The sequence below is a fragment of the Toxorhynchites rutilus genome, chromosome 3, assembly GCF_029784135.1.
Source record: "Toxorhynchites rutilus septentrionalis strain SRP chromosome 3, ASM2978413v1, whole genome shotgun sequence".
NCBI classification, from domain to species: Eukaryota; Metazoa; Arthropoda; class Insecta; order Diptera; family Culicidae; genus Toxorhynchites; species Toxorhynchites rutilus.
In genome coordinates this window covers 31,443,651-31,467,874 of record NC_073746.1, presented here as the reverse complement: position 1 = coordinate 31,467,874, position 24,224 = coordinate 31,443,651, and the positions used below count along the sequence as shown (strand labels likewise).

General features: G+C 38.1%; 1 protein-coding gene across 2 annotated transcripts; it reads right to left on the bottom strand.

The window, feature by feature from the left end:
• Positions 1 to 515: 515 nt before the first annotated feature.
• On the bottom strand, positions 516 to 23,852 carry LOC129779269 (brain-specific homeobox protein). 2 transcript variants are annotated; one of them, XM_055786663.1, is made up of 5 exons: positions 23,184 to 23,852; positions 8,882 to 9,090; positions 8,495 to 8,663; positions 8,255 to 8,388; positions 516 to 2,043 (listed from the first exon to the last, which is right to left on the bottom strand). In XM_055786663.1, the coding sequence occupies exons 1-5, from the start codon at positions 23,666 to 23,668 to the stop codon at positions 1,658 to 1,660; spliced, it is 1,383 nt and encodes a 460-aa protein (XP_055642638.1). In that variant the 5' UTR covers positions 23,669 to 23,852; the 3' UTR covers positions 516 to 1,657. The 2 variants fall into 2 exon arrangements, with proteins under 2 accessions (XP_055642638.1, XP_055642639.1); XM_055786664.1 differs by having other exon boundaries at positions 8,495 to 8,660.
• Between the last annotated feature and the right edge of the window lie 372 nt (positions 23,853 to 24,224).

Genomic DNA, 24,224 nt, shown 5'->3' with positions numbered 1-24,224 from the left:
ACATCGCTTATACATATTCGGTCACTGGAACACGTGAGGAAAATCTATATTCTTTCAATTTTCCTTAATTTAAGTTATTTGATAGTTACAGAACCGTAATGAATAACGTACCGAAATTTTTCAGGGAATTTTCTTATCGATTGTTTGCATAAACCATCGAAATCCGTTTAGAGCTAAAATAATGATGCTTTTTTATGATTGATCATTACTGTAAGACGTAGTCTAATGACAATAAATAGGTAATGATTTAATATTAGTATTTTCATATCATTTTATATTTTCATTTTTCTTCATTAACGACAACAGGATGGACCATAATGACCGTATTAAATATATTAAATAGATATTTAATATACTAATACTACTTAGAATGACAACTAACTAATGTGTAAATGTGTAACGTGTAAAAATAGGTAATGTTTCAAACTCCATTAGTCTCGTCTCATGTTTCCTAGATGATTTCTTAAGTTTTCGTGATTGTTACATACATAAAATGGTAACGGACCAGTCGGGCCAACTAGAAGGGTTCGGTGGGCTGCACGCGGCCCGCGGTCCGCAGACTGAGTATGAGTGGTCTAAGTTATCTGCTTCCATTACAGCAAACTCCCATCTGAAAACTGAAAAGCAGTTTTATTTTGTGAAATCCTTTTAATTTCCCTTCCAAACCCTGATCTTACACCAACACTAAAAAAGAAACACTCTTCGGTTCGAACTTCCTGAGAGCCGAAGTGAAAAAAAAAGCCATATCTTCATCAAACATAATTGAACCTAATGAGCAGCATCATGTTTCGGAGGGAGGAACGACGGTCCCAATAAAAATAGTCTAAGCTAAGAGTTGAGGAAACAAGAAAAACATGACTTGACGACACTGATTGCTTCGTAAACGGTCACGTGCTAAATTCTTGTTTTTTTTTTATACAGAGAGGGGAAAGAGAGCGACGTTAATCCTCTTTGGGATATTTTCCACCGTTTTCCCAATCACGTTCGTGTTCTTATGTATTATGTGCTATGAATTGTGGACTTTATTGTGTTGGTGTTTGGAAACTTGGTAGTGAATGGAGGAAAATATTGTATATGGTATACATAAGCGGAGACATATACGTTCGACGCCGTTGGCTCCGCCTCAACCGACCAACAGAACCAAGGGTTGGGTGGATAAATTTTCCCCGGTGGAGAGATATTTGCGGTGTGGTTGTGATATGGTGGCATGTCATCATCAGAGCGTTTGATCGGGTATATCGAGTACGCAGCGCTAGTTGATGTTAATGAATTGACCAATTTATCCGTATTTGTGGTTGTTAATTACGGCATTGCCGGGTAATCAGTGTCGATTGGCTCTAGTTTTCGGTTTATTTGAGACTGTTTAAACCGATGTATATGTACAGGTGCTTTGTGTGTTTCGATTTACGATAAATATTATCTCTATCCCCTAAATTAGATCACACAGAACCGGGTTATTTTTGTACAAACTAGACTAAATTACAACTTACAACTGTATAGCGCGCATCTACTCACTGCGGTACTCACGAGAACTAATTTGACCGTGTTGTGGTATGAAAGCGATAATTCTTCTAACCCTGTGTGAGGTATGTGACTAGAGTACTGCTTTGGAATGGTTGGTTTTCTCTAAAGTAAATTATTCAATTGACACCAGCGTCTACGTCATGTAGCCCTTCTCGTCCCCCACTATATCCACGTCGCTGCAATCATCGTCAGAATCGTTCACATACTCATCGTCGTCATCACTCAGAATGTCTCCGTTCCGTTCCATCATCGGCCGGCGAACCAAACTGAACGACGAATTGGCCGAACTGTGTAATCCTTTCAGTATCCTACCCATCGGAGGACCCACCATCATGGGCTTTCCGGTTTGTTTGCTCGTATTGCTGCCCGAATTGTACATCGTGAATGGTTCTTTTTCACCGGAATTCAGCCGATTCCCCCCAGTGGCTCCGGATGGAGTGCTCTGGGGGTTTCCTCCGGTGCCAGCGCTTCCCGAACTGCCATTGCCGCCGGATTCGGTGCGGGAAAAATCAACGGGTTCTATTGTAGGTGATAGAGATAACAATAAGGCGTTAGTTCTATTGAGTTTCTATCAAATACGTAATCTAATCTTCAATCAAGAGACCCAAATGAATTAAATCTGGAAATCGCTATGACCACACCGGTTTAGTCATCGAAATGCATTAATTACATGATTTAGATATAAGGTAAATGATTTTGGTTTGTCCAGTCGAAAATATGATCATGGTTTGACCACTTTTTTGAATGCTCTAATTCAGCGGCTCTGTGTCAAATCAGATACTGAAATGTTTCAAACATATAAATAAAATTGTCTTTTTCATGAATTACATTAGTTTTATAGTATACTTTTACGGATTCACATGTTTTCAGGGGTTATAAAATTCAACTCCTATTGGTGTCAACGCGCCCCTCATTTGAGCTAACTTTCGATCAATCACCAGATGATTGTTTCGCACGTAGTCAAACCTTTTCTGGGTTATAACACATACAAATATTGTAAACATCATGCTTGCACACAATTTGTATCAGATTTGCATAGCTAACCCATGAAATCAACGCATTTCGATGACCTCAATTCTGATCATGAGTTTTCCAATTCACTAATGTTGTTTTGTCCACATGATTTCTATGGCAACCGCTTGGCGCGCTGCAGTCTGTTATGGTGTCCTTCGCGCATTGCAGTAATCAGGGTACGTTTATGACAAGGTAACCTGGACTCGAAGTGTGTAGGACACGATTCACTTATACACTCTCAACTATGACATCTTAGCTTTGACGAAAAGCAGCGACCGCACAGCAATTCATAACAAGTGTTTTTTTTTTGTTGCAAATATTGCGTGGTTCGCTATTTTTTTTTAAATACGTCAATAATACGAGAGATAGAGAAGTTAGTGAACCATTAACGATAAAGACCTCTCGGAATTAGTACCCTGAATGTGTTGTTTCTGTGTGGTTTTTGAAACTGGTCTTTATACGGCGGCTCGACTGTGAAGGAATATATTTATATAATATTTCCATTTTCGGACAACCCTATGGCTCGATGAGTGGCACCCGGCTCGAGTCCAACTCGAATTATGAAAACATATACCACAAATTATCATTTCATCGATTCAAGATGGATATGACCATGCGGAAGAAATGGCGTCGACTCTTCGGACAGGACCTAAACAGCAAACATTGCTCGCTTCACCTCAGTCCAGATTGTTTCGTGCATATCGATGGCTTGGAAGAACAGTATCGTCGAAAACTGATACCAACAGGTAAATTTAAACATATTCAGATTATACAATTAATACACAAAACAGTTTATTTTTAGCTGTTCTGTCAGAGAGGCCAGCGATTCTCATGCCTCGGGAAATCAAAACCGGACGGCTCACTGAAAGGTCTCGATTGACATCAAGCAAGTGTTGAATCCAGTAAAAACATCCGTAACATCCGCGGAATCGGCCTCGCCTTCTAATGGGACTAAACAAGACTATCCCGAGAGGGATATTCCGTCAAAGGAAATCGGGAGCAGCATCATGAACATCTCTAATGAAAAACCTAGCGATTCGGCCGGTTCTGATGACTTAATTCAAGCACTGCGGCAGGAGATATAGAAGAGCTACAGAGAGCTTCAGGAAGCTAAAATCCGAATTACCGAACCACAATTTACCCTATGTTTTGATTAGGTTTCGAATCTAAATAAATTATCTTCACGATGCAATGAATAAATACATACATTAAGCTAAAATACAATAGATATAAACTTATTCAGGCACATTTATTATACCGCTCCATGATACTTTCAAAGCTAACACATCACAGGCTCACTTCTATTGATGCACTAGTCAGTCCAGACTACCTTTCCATATGAGCAGTAATAATGATTCTCTGCGTTGAGTGTGTTAATGTGAACACTTTTAAAATGCCCATGAAAAGACAATATTCTGAAGAAAGTCTAAATAACGAATGGATCAATATGATGACAGTAAACTCAAACAATGATAAATGCAACATCTACTTGAAAAATCGAATTTTTTCATTCAAAAATAGTGATTTATAAAACCGTACAAACCATGATCATTTCTTTGGACAAACCATGATCAGAGCTGGACAAACCATGATCAAGACTTCTCTTTGAGGAAAATCGTTAAAAAACATTAAAATTTTAATCATTTCAACGCCTTTTGGTAGTATTAGCAACTAGAGACTTGGGGCTTTTCAACAAACCCAAACTCATATTGATTATACGTGATTTTCATAAAGGAAAGTCGATTTGAATTTACTAGTTGCATGAAAACACCCTAAATTGGACAAACCAAGATCATTTACCCTACAAATCCGATACAAACGGTGTGCAAGCATGATGTTTACAATATTTGTAAGTGTTATAATCCAGATATGAACAAACTCGACAAACCAACATCATTTATTTACCTTACCTTATTTCTGTAAATATTACCAACAGTATGAAAAATTAATGTCAGATGCAATACGCATCCCTACCAACGATTTTTTCACGCGGTATTGATAACTTTGACGATTGTCATTACTGGAAACCGCGAAAGAAATGTAAACATAACATTATTAGCCTGATTGCCGAGCTGTTAATTGAGTTGAAGTGCCGTGCTTTACGATTAACCCAGATTCAGAACAGGTAAGGGGTTGTCCACATACCACGTGGACAGAAAAAGCACGATTTCAGACACCTCCCTCCCCCTCCGTGGACAAACGTGAACATTTCTTATATCCCTCCCCTTTTGTCCAAGTGGACATTTATAATTTGTTTTTTGGAAAAGAAAATAATTGAATTGCGTTTTAATTCCATCTCATTTCTATTTCCTGTTTTGTGTTTTTTTTTTTTTGAAAAACAATAAAATTGAAGGGTTGTTTGCGAACCATGGCTGAATAGATGACGTAGGAATACTTTAAGATCCCAAGATCGCAAAGCTCTCTAAACTCATCTTTTAACGATAATCTAAAAATGCTACAGTAGATGTATTCAATAGCTTTGCCCACATGTTTATCGAGCCGTTCTACATTGTAGCTTTCAAACAAACTGCATCACGTACATTCTCTGCGAGGAATTCAATTTCCCAACAGCATTGCTGGCTCGAGTAAGCATACGAGTTGTTCTAGTCAGTTACTGCAGTGCAGCTACTCACACCGTGTGAACACATCATGCCAGTTAGTGTCATGTGCGATCCGGCGTGAGAGCTACTTCAAAGTTTTTTGATTTTACCCGCACTTGCATCCCTCAAGACGTTAAAAATAGCATTTAGCGTTCGATTCAGGGTTGCCAACTATAAAGAAATGTCTCTATTTCAAGATATTTGGAAATATGCGAAGATATTTACAGACTTGAAAATTATTGGAAAACAAATAAAACCCTCATAGTTTCTGAATAAAATCGTTGTTATATTGTTTTGCACGCTGGCGTGGCACGCTTTCTTTTTGAGATAGTTTTCATGAAAATCTCTAATATAGAATCATTATCAGACACAATGTTCATACAAAATTCACTCACAACTTGCAAAAAAAGTATATTATTTTAATTTTGAACGCGTATTTATTCCTCCTGTAAATCTACTATCATTTTCATTTCACAAATTGGTACACGAAGCTGCTGTCAAGCGAAATAAATAAAATTTAAAAAAAATCTTTAAGACTGGCATTCATAGCATCACATATTCCGGAATTATCTTAGCTATGGATGCTTTCGAGATTCTAAAAACTATCGACAACAATCTGAACGATATTCCAGAAGAAAGGCACATCAATGTCGTTTTTTAATTTCACTCTTGCAGGTATAGCATCTCTCATGAGTGTATCTTGGCGTTGTATTTTTGGAGCAATTAAATCCAACAGTGTTTCCACTTATTCAGGTGTTTTTTTTTCAACACTGCTCTGTACTCTAGGGGATCATCATCGTAGAGTTCCTTCAATATTGTATTTGTTGCTCCTTTTCTTTACATCTAATTCCTGGCCCAAATCCTTTTGCCTTTCTGCTTTTTTTCGGGTAGTACCTTCAGTTCGATGAAATTCAACACAAAGTATGCTTATAAATGGTCAGCGTGAATTTCGCGATAAAATTGTGTAACGATAAATGCAACTGAAAACCTGAGATTGTCAAATTCGGACCTGATTGCTGTTTCTGACTATTTGATGGACATTTGAAAAATCATCTGGCATCCCTGGTAAGCCCATGCTGTAGTATCTGTTTTCTCGTCAGCAGCTCACACTGTGTGAACAGCAATTGCAAATGTTGGCCCCTCCTAATTATAGTTTATTACAGTATTGCTTCCAATTCTAAGTTCTTATTTGGCGGAATAAGAAATGAAAACCTCATTTGAGAGAGAGAGAGAGAGAGAGAGAGAGTGAATTCGTTTGAACGCACTTTAGTTTGTATAAATGAAAATAATGATTTAGTTAACATTTTTAGGAAAAACGATAGTCAATATTTAGTTTGCTTTCCGTTCTTGGGAATAGTTCCGAAAATTCTTTTCGGCATGGAATTAACGAGATTTTACAAGATGTTCAAGCGTTTCAGCAGCGATTGACCTCCAGGATTCTCTCACAGCAGCTTCTAGTTCCCGAACTGTTCCGTACTGCTTTCCACCGCTGTACAAACGTCGTGCAAGAATTCCCCAAAGGTTCCAAATTGAATTTAGGTCCGGAATACGAAACCCCCGCTATACTACTCTTACTGACATCGATGGCTGCATTCTCTCGCTGAAATGAGAAGTCTTTAGGTATAAAATCCACGGTAAATGGTACCAGAACGTCTTCCAGTAATTCCACGTACTTTTCTGAGTTCATCCTGGTTGAAATTGTGGCAAGAGGAGTTTTTTCATGACCTGACCACCCCAAATCAAAGTGTTCCGCCTCAAAAGTTTCGGCTCAGCTTGACCTCGGTTCCTTCCTGAAATCACGCCAGTAGTATGCACAACACCTAGGATCATCTAAATTGAACTTCTTTCCATCCGAAAATACAACGTTTTTCTTCTCGCCGTGCCATATGATTTTTGGCGAGCCTGAATATATGCTGGAGTATGATTCGGTCACTTGACTATTTTAATGTACAGGCAAACCTTTTTTATGCGATTTTCTGTTCATGTGCGATTCCTGGTATTTTGGTATTCCCCTTAGTTTTCTTCTTAACGCCATATTTTTTACCTTTCTTCAGGACATTTCGAATCGATGTTTTGTATCAGTTTACTCTCCTTCCTATTTCCAGTTACTAATACCTGTTTCTTCAGTTCACGAACAATTCTTTGTTCTGATTCACTCAAATATCTTTTTGTCGGCATTTTCCACCTCATATCAACAAATTGTCAGTACCAACAAATGTTTTGCGTACTAACACAACAACAAAATCGGAAAGATAGATTGGCAAGGTTTCTGGTGTCAAAGGTGCGCCAGTCGCTTATATTCAACGAAATTCTCTCTTTAAAATGAAATTTAGCCTCCTATCAAAGATATACGCAGTCTTCAAATTAAATGATTGTAGGTCTAAACTGTACACCCGTCGACCAATCAGTTATAGTTGCGAAGACAGATTTATGATCGCTTGTTTGATGACTTCGAACAAAAATTAACTTGCGTTCAGACGAATTTTTCTCACTGTACGCTCGACTGTCAATATTTTTGTTTGCAATCAGAGTCTAGTGTTCGCGTCGTCGCTTTCTGCATGAGCAAAAACAAAGCAGCACATTCAGCGAATGAATCTGATTACAATTCATGTTATGTGTTCTATTTGCTTTACTCTAAAAAACAAGTCAGTGTCTAGTAGACCAACGCAAATGACCACCTATGTGGAGGCACACTTTTTCAAAATTAACTGTCAACATGTTGCGTTGATGCAGTTGACGCGGCATTCTGAGTCAAATTGGCAAAAAAATATCATTTTCTAAAAGCTTTGAGTGGCACAAAAATTTGCGACCGAGAGGCAACATCAGACGATTGTGTAATTGTGTGGCGTATTTTCTCAATTCTCTACGGCAGGCCAAATCAGAAAGTCTAACGTCTAATTCAAGGAGCACCCATTTTCTTACGACATAAATTCTTAACAGTAAAATTTAATTATTTCCTTGCTACCCTCCCCCAACTGGAAAGAAAATTTCTTAAAAGGACAAACTTTGCACTAAAAGCCTTTACCCACAACAATGGGGGTCACAAATTAAGGACGACTTAAAGACGTCTTCGTTTTAATTAAATTTTCTCTTTTGCTTGCTTTTGAGTTTCTTACCGGTGGTGCTGACCTCTCGTCTCCGCAGTTGCTTTTTGTGTTTCATGCGCCGATTTTGGAACCACGTTTTCACCTGGGTCTCGCTGAGACCCAACGCAGATGCCAATTCCACTCGTTCCGGTGTTGACAAATACCTGATTGAGATGGAAAATGAAGAAGCACAAAAAATAAAACAATATGTGTTACCACCTAATTGATAATATGCAAACTTGTCATAATTACAAACACATTACAACTCACCTCTGGGCCTCGAAGCGCTTTTCCAGGCCGGTCAGCTGCGGGTCACTGAAAACGGTTCGTGCCTTCCGTCGGCGACAGTGCCTTAGCGCGCTCATACCCATGCCCAGACCAAGCGCAATGTCCGGGCAGGCCCCGCCGGGAAACAGTGGAGAACCAGCGAAAAGTCCTGCTGGGGAGAGACGGCCGATAGACCGAAAAGACCGAAAATCAATTTCGCTGCTAATTGAATTTACACAAAACGCAACCTCTCCCATACTGTCACAGACATGGCCAAGTCGAGGCTACGGTTCGACAGATGTCACACGACGTGTCCCACTACTATCGAAATGAGAGGGTAAACTTTTTCCCAATTAAATTAGATGCTATTGGAAAACAATTAAAACCTACCCTGGGAGAGAAAGTACGGATCTACCGTTTTGTAGCCGCTGGCCGACGGAGCAAGATAGGCACCGAGCGCCATCTGGAGATAGCCCGAATCGCCGTACGGACCACCCGGATAGATAACGCTCGGGTTCGGACTGCTGAACTGCGGGGCTGGTGGACCGGTGGGGGCTCCACCAGAGTGACCGTTCTGATTGAGCGATAATTTGCTGTACCTGTGGGTGGAGAAAAATGTATTGCCTCATGACAACAAGGTTGATGATGGGAGCTTTCATATTATTATCATTGAATTTCAGGCTGAATGATCGTAATTCTAATTTAGCCATGAATCTGTAAACATAATTTATTTTTAAAAAATGGGTAGATTAAGGTGGAACCATACCCCAGAATGGAATTCCCATACATCGAATGTATGAAAAGAACAAGATTTGTATTAGAGTTGGTAAAAGATTTAGAATCTTAACAATTGATGTTATTGAGTCATCTATGTATTGGTATCAGAAATGGTATTTGAACTGAAGCAGTGCGATTTTAGCGATAATTGATTTTGTAACACACTAAATGCTTCTAAAAGTATATGATGTACATGACATACAGTATTAGATAAACTCAACATTTAGAGCTCAACAGTCAGTCAAGTTTGAGTAGACAAAGTTGTTACATACGATGAAGCGCTCATTTTCATTTTGTCAAGATTTAGCATTTGTTTCCTGAGATTTATTTCGGTCACCATGAGAAAAACTGTGTTCTTGTTTTAACTTTTATATTTCGAGTTCTACATGAAAACTATCATCGGACGACTTTTAGAGCTTATTAAGACAATTATTTTGTAATACAGAAAATGTCTAGGGGAAGTGGGACATAGTGGTCACCTTAAGGAATATGTCCATTTCCAGCGTTCAAATACATTTAAGCGGTATTCCCGTTCCTCGAAGAATATTGTATCTCAACTTATTGTTGTTCAAGATAGCAAGTGGCTTTCACTACGAAAATTTAAAATAGTACATTTTTTGTCATTAGAGAAAAAAGATGAAACATTGAACATTTTTTTGACCTGGAGGTAGAATGGTCACCTGGTGAGGGCAAAGTGGTCACTCGCATATATCATGCTAAATGAGACAGATTTATGCGTTGTTTTTCGTCCAAATTTGTTTAAATCATTATTGAAATAGTATGTACATTAGGGTGCCAATGAAAATAGTCATCTCTAATTTCAAACAGTTACCTCATAAAAAATGTTCACCACCTCGAAAAACCTCGAAATCGGGGTTTTCGAAAAAAAAAACTTGATGCCAATGTCTTAAAATTGCATGAAACGTCGAGATCTAGTGTCATCTCGAAATTTTTTTTGTTTGTCAAATATCGACACTCTGGGTTTTTTTCGGAATACGAAACGAAACGTATGATTTTGGGTACCAATAAAAATAGTTATCTCGATTTCACATTCGGGACTTGCTACGAAATGTTGAATTGCACGATAATATACCTTTTGCAAAATATTTACTCATTCGAACTTCATTTATTAGTGTCATCAAGGGTGTGTCACATCAAATTGCATCACGGAAAAAACGCTGTAGAAATTTAATTTTTAGGAATTATACCTTCAGCTTTCGCTTATAATCAGATAAGAGTGTATAGATCACGTTGGCCATGCTTCACTGTCAATTTTTCGTAAATTTGGAAAAATGTCGTCGAAGCGCGTAGTTAAGCAGTTTAGACGTGATACGAGAAGTTCGGTCCGGGATGTCGCCAATAAGCTGAATTTGTCAAGTTCATTCGTCCAGCGGACCAAGCAGAGGGAGGGCCTGCGTACATACAAGGTTCAGAAGGCTCCTAACCGCGACGAAAGGCAAAACATGGTGGGGAAGATGCGAACCCGGAAGCTGTACACCGAAATGCTGACGAAGCCGCATTGCCTGGTAATGGACGACGAAACCTACGTAAAAGCGGACTTTCGTCAGCTGCCGGGCCTGTTGTTTTTCTCCGCAGAGGACAAATTCAGCGTTCCGGAGGAGATTCGCAAGCTGAAACTATCCAAGTTTGCCAAAAAGTACATGGTGTGGCAAGCGATCTGCTCTTGCGGAAAGCGGAGCGCCCCCTTCGTGATGACCGGCACGGTAAACGGGCAGGTTTACCTTAAGGAGTGCCTACAGAAGCGCTTACTACCACTATTGAAGCAGCACGAGGGCCCGACCATCTTCTGGCCGGATCTCGCTTCGTGCCACTATTCAAAGGACGTGTTGGAGTGGTACGAAGCCAACGGGGTCACCTTCGTGCCAAAGGAAATGAACCCGCCCAACGCGCCGGAGCTTCGCCCAATAGAGAAATAATGGGCGATTATGAAGCAGGCCCTCCGAAAGAACCCAAAAGTTGTCAAATCGGAGGCGGACTTCAAGAGAAAATGGATTTCTGTTCAAAAAAAACTACAACCTGACGTTCTACAGAACCTTATGGACGGGGTAAAGAGGAAGGTGCGAGCATACGGTCTTGGGCTCGAAGTATGAATAAAAAGAAAATGCCAAAAGTTGTTTAATAGTTTTTATTTTACTGTCTAAAATTTTCAAAAGGATCCGTCTACTGGGCGAATTTCTACAGCGTTTTTTCGTGATGCAATTTGATGTGACACACCCTTTAGACGTAAAAATTAGAGTTTTTTTAAAAACGAAAGATCACCGAAAATCGGGGTTTTCAAAAAAAAAATTGTTGATGCCAAATGTCTTAAAATTGCATTACTCGTCGAGATTTACTGTTATCTCGAAAAAAAAATTTTTTTTGCGCTAGGTCGTTTTCTCGACTAAAAAGACAAAAAAAAATTTTCGAGATAACTGTTAATCTCGATGTGCCATGCAATTTTAAGACGTTTGGCATCGAAATTTTTTTGGAAACCCTGATTTCTGGTGATTTTGCGGTTTTACAAAAACTCAAATGTTAACGTCTGCAACACTAATAAATGAAGTTCGAATGAGCTAATATTTTGCACTGGGTATATTATCGTGCAAATCAACATTTCGTAACAAGTTCCGAATGAAAAATCAAGAAGTCCCAGAGTGTCAAGATGACACTAGATTCCGACGTTTCGTGCAATTTTAAGACATCTGGCATCAATTTTTTTTTTCGAAAACCCCGATTTCCTTTACTCCCCCGTTGGGTGATTTTTCGATTTTCGAAAAACTCAAACTTTGACCGCTTTGCACCACTCTCCCTTAAGTCCGATTGAGCTGATATTTGGCATAGGATGCTTTTTCGAGGTGGTAAACATTTTGTATAAGGTAACTTTTTGAAATTTTAGGGTCGATTTTTTCCCATACATTCATTGGCACCCTAATGTACATGCATGAAATAAGCTTGGCCAATTCACCTAGAATCGTAATTAAAATTTTCTCATATATACAAAAACGTAGTAAGACACATAACGTTTGGCATACTGAGGCTTGGTTTAGTTGGTGTGACATATTTTTCCAGCGTCAAAACCACAGAAGAGTTCTCTTTGGAAGCAGAGTGTGATAAGTGCTCCCACGGTCGAGTAGTTAGCGTCCCTCATTATCATGCCGGGGGTTCGGGTTCGATTCCCGTTCTGGCCGGGGGATTTTTCGTCAAAGAAATTTCTTCCGGCTTGCACTGTGGTCACGCGTATTCTAGAGCTTCCCATTCCAGAATACATTCAAGGCGTTTTATCCGGCATAGAAATCTCAACTAAGAACTACTAATAAAGATGACGCAAGTGATACCTACATTGAGAAGGCCAAAGTTCCAGTGGGAACGTTAGTGTCATCCAAGAAGAAGAAGAAGTGATAAGGTATATCAGCTTTAATAAACAGAACATTGTAAGCCATTATTCATCAGTTACCACTTTGCCCCCAAACATCAAAGTAATTTCTATATGAATTAATCGCTGAGATTAAGGGCCTGATTCTCGAATACACTTCACGGTGGAAACGAAATAAACGGCACGCCATTGAACTACGTTTTACGAGTTAGTGAAGTGTCGAAGATAATGATGAGTTTTCAGGCAGAATGAGCACTTTTCAAATAAAAAATCATTAATGAAAATTAACTTCTTCGTGTCAAATTGGTATTCAATGTGAGTGGAAAACTTTGTTTTCTTTATGTGATATAATAATCTCATACAAAAATTTAATCTGAAGATAATTTGATATTATAATGATAAATTTAGTGGGAAATTAATCTCGCATCCAGATGTCGATACCGTACCGTTGTCATCGCGAATGCGTTTCATACCGTTTCCACCGTGAAGTGTATTCGTAGTGTATTCGAGAATCAGGCCCTAAATAAAATATGTGTTTACCTCTCCTAAAATAAATGAACAGCTATCGAAAGAGCAATTTTTGTTTTTATTTATATTTTGACATGTAACAGCTCTACTGAAGCACAGGGTGACTCAAAAGTCCTGAAATTCTTCAAATAAAACGGTGGCTTCAAAATGGCATAAATATTCAATAGTTATATTACCAAATAAACAGGTAACCACTTCGCCCCCACTACCCCTTTTCATCAAACATGGATCAAGTGATTTTTTGCAAACCATATATTTATTGCACTTTCTAGAAACAATCGTTACCGAATTACGAGCCTCAAAATGAGAAACTGTATGGAGGCTCCAGTGTTTACCCCTTCAACTGTTTGGTGTGTAAATTCGAATTTCAAAAACGAGAGCGTCACGTTCCGGGTTTTAATTCAGAAGCTTTTGAACTTTAACACCCTTTTGTCGACTGAAGAAAGTAGTATGATAATCACTTCATTCGATAGATACAAAAATTTTTTTTGACCCAAAACCTTGTTGAAATAGCTCGAAAAGTGCTTTGAAAGCAAACTAAGGCAAACTATTAAAATCACAATTAAATTATAAATATGGATACCTGCGCGAAAATCTATCGCATTTCTAATTGGTTAGCGGTTAATGTACGATACAAAGCATTACAATTTCTATTTTGCTAACGTGTTGAGGGTCCTGCGCAATTTTTCATTTCAGAATGCATTCTCACAATATGCAGAAAGCAAGCATAGTGCAAGAGAGAAATATTCACTATGTGCGTATAAAAGTTATGTCGTCTCCATTCAATTCTGATCCTGCTACAAACAGCTTCGCAGCCGGTTTAGCTCGACGCAAAGTATAAGAGCGGAATTGTTTCGGAGAGCGAAGAGTGTGTTGCGAATGGAAGAAATCACACCGCAGTGCAATTTTGATTTTTAATTTTTGACGTAGAACTACGTCTTTCATTAAGGGTACCAAATCAGAGAACAGGTCACGTTTTCATGAAATAAAGTTAACGTTAAAAACTATTTTTGCCGCGTACGGATTTTGGCGATTTACGTATCAAACGAATCGGAAATTCCCTAAGATTTGTTTGATATGCTATACGTTACAATTCCATATTCTGTATGTGCTTGAAATTGATGAAAATTGGAAGCATTCCCATTTCCTCATACATTTGTTCTGTCCATTTGTGTGCTTTCCCGAACAGAGCTGTCAATAACGAGCAACTTATTGATGAGCAACGAAGGGGAAATCGTAAGATGTAAAGTCTCCGTGAACAAAGGAAAAGAAGAAGAACGAAGAGGAATATTTGCCTAGAGTAAAAATAGTGGATCTCAATGAGGCAAATTTTCATTCTTCGTGAGGAAATCGACTGAACAACATCGTTGCTGAGCGAGCTGGGCGGGGAGGGATCGAATGCCTTTCTGAAGGCAATGGGGATGGAGGAGTAATATGATTGATAAAGTAAAGTTTCCAAGGCCTGTTTTGAAGGTTAGAGACAAATGAACAAATGAAGAAGTTTAAAGTCTCAAGTAAGGAAGGAAGGCATACTTTCAGTATCGTACTGTATGCAGTACGATACTGCAAGCAATGAATATCGCTTGTTCTTCCTTGTTCTGGGGCATAACATGTCTTCGTTTCGGATTGAGCTGTGAACGCGAACAAATTACTCACTTGCTGATGCCTCTGGCATTGCAATCATTGCATCAAACTGACGTCATTGCATTAAAGTTTTGAGCTACACAATTATGTGGATAATCATCAAACTAGGCTATCACCAAGAAAATAAATGTTCTGGAATTTGGTCAGTGATTTGTCGCATGACGGTAGGTAAATTCTCTCCACAAAGGATGACAGCTAAGCTAATATTAACAGAAAGGGCTTCTGTTGAGAAAAGCGCAAAACGGAGATAAGTGTGTGTATATTTAATTGCTTCAAGCCATCGATATATGGATATTTCTGTGCGTACATGCGTGCGTTTGGTGTTGCAAATTATGCAGTCGCAATGATGATAAATATAAACATGGAGGAGAGATAGCGAGAGAGAAATATTTACGCTAGGGATTAGTTATGAATCTCTGCTGAGGCCTTCAGCCTTTTTCCAAGCAGTTAACATTGTTTGTTTTCTGTCATCAATGCATTGAACTGTCGCTATGGTAAAGCAAGTGTTAATGTTGGGCACTAAAAAATTATTTGGGGAATACCAAGTTATTCAGTAAGTTATATTAAGTTATTAATTTATTTGAGCTCGCGTGCCAGTCACAAAACTGCTTTCAACTAGGATTGCATTTGCGCTAATCTTGATCATTGATCGCTACTCTTTTCGAGGTTGTTAAGATTAACCGATTGAGTGCGGAGCAAAAAATGCGGATGAGTTTGGGTATATTTAAAAAAATACTAAAAAGCATAGATAACTGATTAGGTCACAAAAGTTGTATTAATAGGAAAAAAATACATAAAAAGTGAGGTTTATAAAATTTACTAACATAAACTCCCTTTTCCATACATAAATTATTTTTTTTAAATAATCAAAAATAATGTTTAAACAATTTCATTCAAAATTATGGTTTGCTGCACAAAGCGCGAGAAGTCTTCTATAAAAAATGTTTCTGAAAGACGAAATCCTACGTTAAGAGTTGCTAAGTCAAAAATAATAACATAGAACAAAAAGAGCGCTATCGCGCTCCCCCGTTTTCAAACGGTTAACAGATAGATTTCGTTTATTCAGTCACCAAGAAAGTAAATGTCGTTCTGGAATTTTGTATGTAATTTGGTTTCGCTTGCCAGTAGCAAAACTTTCTCAACTAAGGATGACAGCTGCGCTTATCTCAAGCATGTATTGTTCTGCGAGCACAAGAATGAATCATCAAACAATTATCGTCAAATGATTCTACAATAAAAAAAAACATTTCAGGGCGACCAAACCGGTAGAATGGTTATTTCAAAATTTTCGTAGCATCATGAAATAATATCCGCAGTTATAAACAAACGACTTGAATTAAACCACAGCGTAGTTCTACGTCAATAATGCGATCGTATCTTGAACACAACCTCCTATAATTTTTTTTTCGATTTATCAAACCCGGTGAAGACTCGATGATAAAATAGGACGTGGAACGTCGGTAACCATACCGTTAGGTGAAGAGTGTTTGGGTATGATTGAATTACACATTGTTGATTTCATGCGCTGTCAAAGTTAGATATATTTGGAAAACTAAACTAAATTGTTACCATTGAAAAAGACCATTTGCAAAGACTCCCTTCCACTGCCGTCTGGCCATTTGCTGAATGACTGATGAATCATGAATGACCAATTAGTGCCTTTTTCGATCAATCATTTGCTTTTTCGCAATTCAGGCATTTTTTTTGTCCCTTTTATTTATTTTAGGCTCATTGGCATTTTAGCTGTAACAGAGCCGAATTTTAATCGTGTACATGTCACATATTTATCATATCTATAATTAGCACATTACACAGTTGCCATTTTTCGGCGTTAGAGTATTCCCTTCTATACCATTCCATATGGTACACATTAACACAGTAGCAGCCATTTAGGCGTAAGAGTTTTCTATCTGTTCTTCCATTATCCAGTTAGACCGGACAGCGGAGACAGTTGATTGATCATTGTTGAGTTATTTATAGAACAGCAGCCCGATGTGTCTTGCAGAGCAGAGCAGTTGTATGGATGAATCGATCATATTTCGACCGTGGATCGATCTCCATCGCTGATGATTGTTGCGTGGACGTAGTTATTCTGTAACAACACAAAGATGGTCAATGAGGGCCCTGAGTTTCGAACTCACGTATTCAGGCATTGTTGCTAGTAGTGATCCCCGATTTTTGAAATTAATCGTTCATCCACTAATCGAATACTTTTCAGCAGTTTGTTATTCAATACGATTAATCACCCCAAATAATCTATTAATCGATCAATCGTCATACTGAGAGAAATAATTAGTTAGACTAATATTTCTCATTTGTCAGAAAGCCATCTGGAATCTAAAAAGTATTCATTCCGCCTATTATCTATTACGCTCCCCTAATCTCGTGAAGGAAGCTCAATTCGCGTTGACGGCATTGAGCTTCGTTTACGAGTTTAGGGGAGCGCCAACGACAATGATTGATTTTCAGGATAAAACTGCAGTGGCCGTACTTTTTTTGCTCTGGGCTTGGATCGATTAATCGACGTAAATTATTCGTTCGCTTCGATTATTGGTTGTTCAGTATTCGTTCGATTAATAATCGATTTCTGTAGGTATTCGATTAATCGATTAATCGAACGATTTTCGGGGATCACTAGTTGCTAGGTTCGAAGTGTAAGAAATCGCCTACGAAAATTGTTGAGCATCATTTCATCGTTTCTGTGAGATTCTTGATTTTAAAAGCCGATTCATAAGTTCTAGCTGTATGTGTGATTTATTCAGTTGAAGATATCATATGATGCGAACGGGAAGAAAGGATGCATTTCCTTCTCAATTCGATATTTTTTGATTTAGCTTTACTTTGGGTGAAATGTTCAACCGGATGACATTTCCATGAGAAAAATAGAAAAGAAATAAAAATCCACCCCATTTGAAATCAAAGTGTTCCAATATTAGAAATTCACTTCAAATTTTCAAACTTTTCGATAATCCTGTATCGTTTTTTTTTGTTGGTGTTGCTGATCATCGGTCGCTTTTTGAAGAAGTAGCTCTTCAGGTCCCGTTCCACCAAGCGACGTCGAATGGTGCGATTGGAAAAGTCCAGATCCAACCTTTCTTCAATCGCCCGAATGATCGTTCGTTGATGTTTACTTCCCGGTTGGTTATCGTGTCCGTTCTTGCATCTGTGTTACGTTTCGGTCCTCTTCTCGGTCGATCGGCCACGCTGCCAAGCATCTGATGCTTCCGAATGACCAGCTGGCCGCATCCCGACTTATTCCATATCTCTCAGCAATGTTTAGTTGGAACACCTTACGCTGGTAGTCATGCACAATCAAATTACGAACCTGTATTGAGATTTGCTTACCACCCACTTTTCGGGAGCTTTCTCAGCGTCAAAAACCCGTCACTACGTTCGAAAAATTGATTAAACGAAAATTATTATGTTTGTGTCAGATGTGAACAACCAGCTGCCAAAACCGAGAAGTGCATCGATGAAGCAAACACGGTAAAACAAATTTACGCAAGTGGATGTCATACACTAAAAGTACCCATTTAGGAACAAAAAGTCAATTTTTTGTTCTTTCTAAAAAATAAATCGACGATACGTAAATGGCAAAATAGTCAACTAATTACCTACTTATACATAGTGTTGACTGGAATACCGAAAAGTTAGAAAAAAACTTTCATATTGGAACACTTTGATTTCAAATGGGCGTGGATTTTTTCTGCGTCCATCAGTGTACGACACGAAAAAATGTCTTCAAATGACAAAAAAATTAACAAAATTTTAAAACAAAAATATTGCGCAATTTTAAAATAATGTTTGATGAATCGCACATACGAAAGTCTTTCCTACATGGGCTGAAAAGTCCCGAAAGTTTTCAACAGATGGCGCCACTAAATGATCAAGATTCATTTCGACAGGTTTATCTGTCACTAGCATATGTGTCAAGTTTCATGACATTTCGTTTATTTGTTCACAAACTACAGTGTCTAAAGTGTCACTACCTGAGCATTCATATAGAAAATAGAAAATGGAAAAATGTTTTTCGATGGGAAAAACTCCTGAACAACCAATACGGTGGATGACGAAATGTTATTCCACCTCTTCTCCTTCGAGAAGAACAGTTTATCGGTGGTTTAGTGAATTGGGCCGTACAAGCACCGCTGATGCTCCTCGCTCTGGAAGACCAAAAGAGGCTACGAATTCAGGAATCGTGAAAAAAGTGCATCGACTCATTTTGAACGATCGTAGAGTGAAGTTACGCGAGCTAGCTAAGACCGTAGACGTTTCAAAACAACGAGTGGGATACATTTTGCACGGCGTTTTGGACATGAAAAAGCTATCCACGCGATTTGTGCCGCGTTTGCTCACCGTCGACCAAAAACAGCGCCGCGTTGATGATTCAACAGCCGGTTTTGAGTTGTTGAAGCGTAATCGAGTGGACTGCTTTCGACGTTTTGTGACAATGGATGAAACGTGGATCCGCACTCCCTAGTCCAATAGGCAGTCTGCAGAGTGGTACTGAGGCATTTTTCGAAGACTTAGACGTTTCGTAGTACAGAAAGGGAATTTAAATGTTGGAAACTCGCTATACCAAGTGTATACTACGTTGAGGAATAAATACAGCTTTACCCACAAAACCCTTGTTTTCATTGAAAATCCCGGGACATTTCTGGCTGTGAGGAAGAAGACAAAAGAGTGCATTTGATACAAACAAGCTGAGAGAAGCAGTTTACCTGTTTTTTCGGTTTGTGTGCATGAAGTGAATATGATGATGGATTTGGGTTTTGTAATGCGGCCAACCCACAGACCAGGTGTTGACCCGATGCATTGTTCTTCGTCAGTCGCAACAAGATTTTCGTCAAAAAGAAGCGACTTGTTCACAAAAAAAAATTTGCTAAAAACTTTCGCTTGGCGCCATTTTGGTTAACATCATTGTTTTTGTTTGTCCGAGGCTTATACCATAGTGACATCTTTATTTATTAAGAATTTACTGAAGTTTGACGTAGGACTACGGCTTTCATTTCTGTATTGGAGTGTAATTTCAACGTTTTGAAAACGAGAGCGTAACATTGGAGGTGCAAGATTTTAAGAGTTTATATCACTTTGCCGACTAAACGACACGGTAATATAATCACTTCATTCGGAAGATAGAATATTTAAGAGTTATATGCTTATTACTTATTGTCCCGAAAACATGTTTTAATATTTTAAAAATTGTTTGTTATATACAACTCGGTGCGAACTCGGAAATCCACTTAGTTATGATTGTGCAGTGGTTGGAGCATATTCTCGCTGCTACAAGGTTGTTGTGGCGAAGTGTAAATAACAGGGAAGCTTCTGAAGATTATTCCTCTTGTTGTTGACATTATCAATGAAATTTGTTGATTTCGTTTATTTTTTAGAAAACCTTCAGCTAGATTTTTCTCCAACGCTAAAATCAATTTTTCATGAATTCAATATGGTATTTAATGTTTTATTTGTTTTTATCTTTGAGTTTGAGTGCGGAGCAAATTTTGTGAGCATATGCCACAAATGCGAATGACTTTGGGTATAAACGAAAAATGGATGAGCAATAATCGATATAATCAAGATTCTTTCATTGTGGATTTCCCTCCTTTGGCTCTGGGCCAATTTGTTCTCTCGCGGTGCTTTATAGGCCGTGAATGCGCTCCTCTGCATTTAAACGATTGATAGTATGGATAAATTTCATGCCAACTCGTCTTAGAAGTTGGCAGCACCGTCTCAGATAATAGTGAAACGTTGTGGGTGTAAAGACATGGGTCATTTAAGCCACTTTACATACTTGAAATATTCGAAAAACAATTAGACTACTTTTTGGAAAAAGCCAATTTTTTTTTCTAATTTTTTACAAAAATTTATAACTTAAAAACGATGATACCTACAATTTTTTTTCAAAGGATGAAATGTAGGAAATTGTTTAAATATTCACAAAAAAATCCCAACAAAATTTTGGAAAAAAATTTCGCTGACAAAAAAGTTATTTTAAAAATTAAAATTATTTTTTCTCAAAAACGTTTTTTTTTAATTCCCAAAAAAAAAATATATATATATAAATAGCCCTTAAAATTTCCAACAAGTCGTCCATACATCGGAAGATGGGCACTTTTACAGGGAAAAAGTTTTTCGAACAACAACTTTTTCATGTTTTCTTTGAGAAAAATACAACTAACCCTAATTTTGTTTAAAGTCAAGATAGCGATATAGTGTATTCAACAACATTTTAGATCTTATAAAAATATGAACTTTTGTCGAAGACATTAACTTTCTATCTTTTATAGTTTTTGGAATATTAGACGGCGCCAGTGGTTGTGTGGTTAGCGTAACAGCCTCACAATCCGATCGGCCTGGGTTCAATCCCAGCTGGCGTCGTTGGGATTTTCTGAGGCGAAAAATCTCTGGTTACGTCTTCCTTCGGAGGGGAAGTAAAAGAAGTTGGCCCGGCTCATGAGTTGTTGAGTCTGATAGGTAGGAACAGGTGGAGTCGCCTCCCTGTTGTCGGTGATTGGCACTAAAGTGGCGGAAATAGGCCGACGAAAAATAAGCGAAGATAATAGTTTTTGGAATATATGTCATTTTTGTATGAAGGCTCCTGAAAAAAATAATGTTTTGCTCGTAACATTTTTGTGTGTAAATTCACACGTTTGACATGTTCTTGACATGTTTCTAAATAGAGAAAAGTTAGCAGAGCATGTAAAATGCGATATTTTATACATAAAAATGCTACGAATTAAACATTAATAGTATTTTTTCAAAGAAAAAAAAAGAAAAAAGTTGTTGTTCGAAAAACTTTTTCCATGTAAAGGTGTCTATCGTCTGATGTATGGAAAACTTGTTGGATTTTAAGGGCTATTTATCTCTATTTCTTTCAGAAATTTGAAAGCACATGTTTTCGAAAAAAATGAATTTTAATTTTCAATATATTTTGACTTTAAACAAAATTAGGATTAGTTGTATTTTTTTCAAAGAAAAAATAAAAAAGTTGTTTTTAGAAAAACTTTTTCCCTGTAAAAGTGCCTATCTTTCGATGTATGGACGACTTGTTAGAAATATTAAGGGTTATTCATATATATATTTTCGGGAATTTCAAAAAAAATACGTTTTTGAGAAAAAATAATTTTAATTTTTAAAATAACTTTTTTTCAGCGAAATTTTTTTCCAAACAAGTTTTGGTATTTTTTTTGTAAAAATTTAAACAATTTCCAACATTTCATCCTTTGACATGAATTTTTTAGGTATCATCGTTTTTAAGTTATAAGTTTTTGTAAAAATTGAAGAAAAAAAATTTAGCTTTTTCCTAAAAGTAATCTAATGGTTTTTTGAATATTTCAAGTATGCAAAGTTGCTTAAATGACCCATGTCTTTACACCCACAACGTTTCACCACTACTATCTGAGATGGTGCTGCCAACGGCCAGTCGAAATGGCATGAAATTCGTCTATAATCTTATTCCCGGTTACCATTTAATATAATCATTTAATATAATTTTTTTCCATATTTTGACACTGGAATTGTTCTCAAATATGTTTTAAAGTTTCCTTTAGAAACGTCAATCTTTTTAGTCATTTCCTTCAAGTTGTTGATATTAGAATTTCTCTTAACTTTCTCCAAATATTTGTTCTTGAATGTTATGTAATAATGGGCCAAGAAAAATGCTGAATTTACATGTTCTTTCGTTCACTGTGTCCTATATGTTTTCATCTATAGGGCGTGTCGTTTAGGAACCCCAATGCATGTCGCTAGTAAATTCTCATAACAACAAACGATATTTTTGTCAATTATTTGGATTTTCATACCGTCTACGACTATTTGGATTTTCATTCCGTCTACGACAAATCAATGAGTTGACAACAAACTCTCCATTTTGTCAGGAAATTGTCAAACGATGGAGGTCATAATGCTATAACAATCCGTTTTTTTTATGTGTTCATTAAATAAACTGCTAATACATCAAATGACGTATCACGGCATGAAAGAGTTGAATTATAACAAGATGTATTCAAACTCTTAGCAAAGTATAATTTTTATATGCAATATATCGATTAGTTTGACGGAGAAATTTATCTAATTTTATTAAAATGTTCCTGATTTTGGGTGGTTAGCGGATACTAGAGCTATTCCCATGAGTAGGACCGTTGAGTCAACGCCAGCACAGCCTTCAATCTGGCATCACCACTTTTTTTCCACACAAGTCGACCTTTTTTCGATAGATGATTAGCACTTCTTGGAAATCAGAACATGTAGTGGCGCTAACAACGATTTGAATTACATGAACACTTTATTCACAAACACAGTACTCTTCTGAACGATTCAGCTATTCGCACTTGCATTAACCGAACTACTCAACAAACTCGATTCACTAACCTCTCCGTATGTAAAACCTTTCGGTAATCATCCTCGAGACCACTGGTACCGTGAACACCATGAGCGTGACCACTACTGGTATTACTACTTTTATTTGTCATGGTATTATCACTTAACCTATTGCTGCTACCACCAATCGCACTTCCGCTATTACTGCTAAGCTGCGGCACTTTTCTCGTACCACCACAAGAATCCACCGAAGTTATACTGCTGTTGCTTCCGCCACTATCGGACACCACAGCCGTAGCCGGAGGAGTCCTCTGGCTTTTCGATGCACTCGCAGATTTCACATTGAAATTTGTGTTGCTACTGTTGTTGTTGTTATTATTATTGTTGTGATTATTGCTGGATCCATTTTGAAACAGTATATCCTCGATGGAGAAAGGAATCTTTGAGGCAATCGTTCCGCCAGATGTTGCAGTACCTCCAGCGATTGCCGTCGGTGATATGTTCGATTCCTTGTAGGTAAGCGGATGCAGGGACATCTTACAGCTACTTCCGAACAATTTCTTCCAGTCACTGTATCATAGATGCTCACTTTCATCGAATTGAGCACCGCACCGCAACGTTCGGACGGGAGGAGTCGCACGGATGCTTCCAGGCTGGCCGAGGGACACTAACGAACTGAGCGACGTTTCAAAAACCGATAACAACACTAATCGGTGCTTTCCGAAGGACGTTTAAAAGATTTGTGAGGCCCCGAGATTTTAATGTGGGAAGCGCATCCCATCGCAATGTCCTAACGATGCGTGTATAAGACGACCACCCCCTCCCAATCACGTGACTGTCTTGCCCAAAAACACGCGCACAGGCGTACACACGGACCAACACATAGCTGAGCGAAGGATACTTCATTCCCCACACATTCAAACATCGCGAGCTTGTTATCACATTGCACACCAACAGAAGTACATAACGATCCGGCATGGAATAGGGTACGATGTTTGCTTTATGCTATACCAACCCTCCGGACCGTGGGTGGACATCAGGGGGAGGATAAGCAGAACACACCCTCTCACGCAACGGCGTCATCGTCGTCCT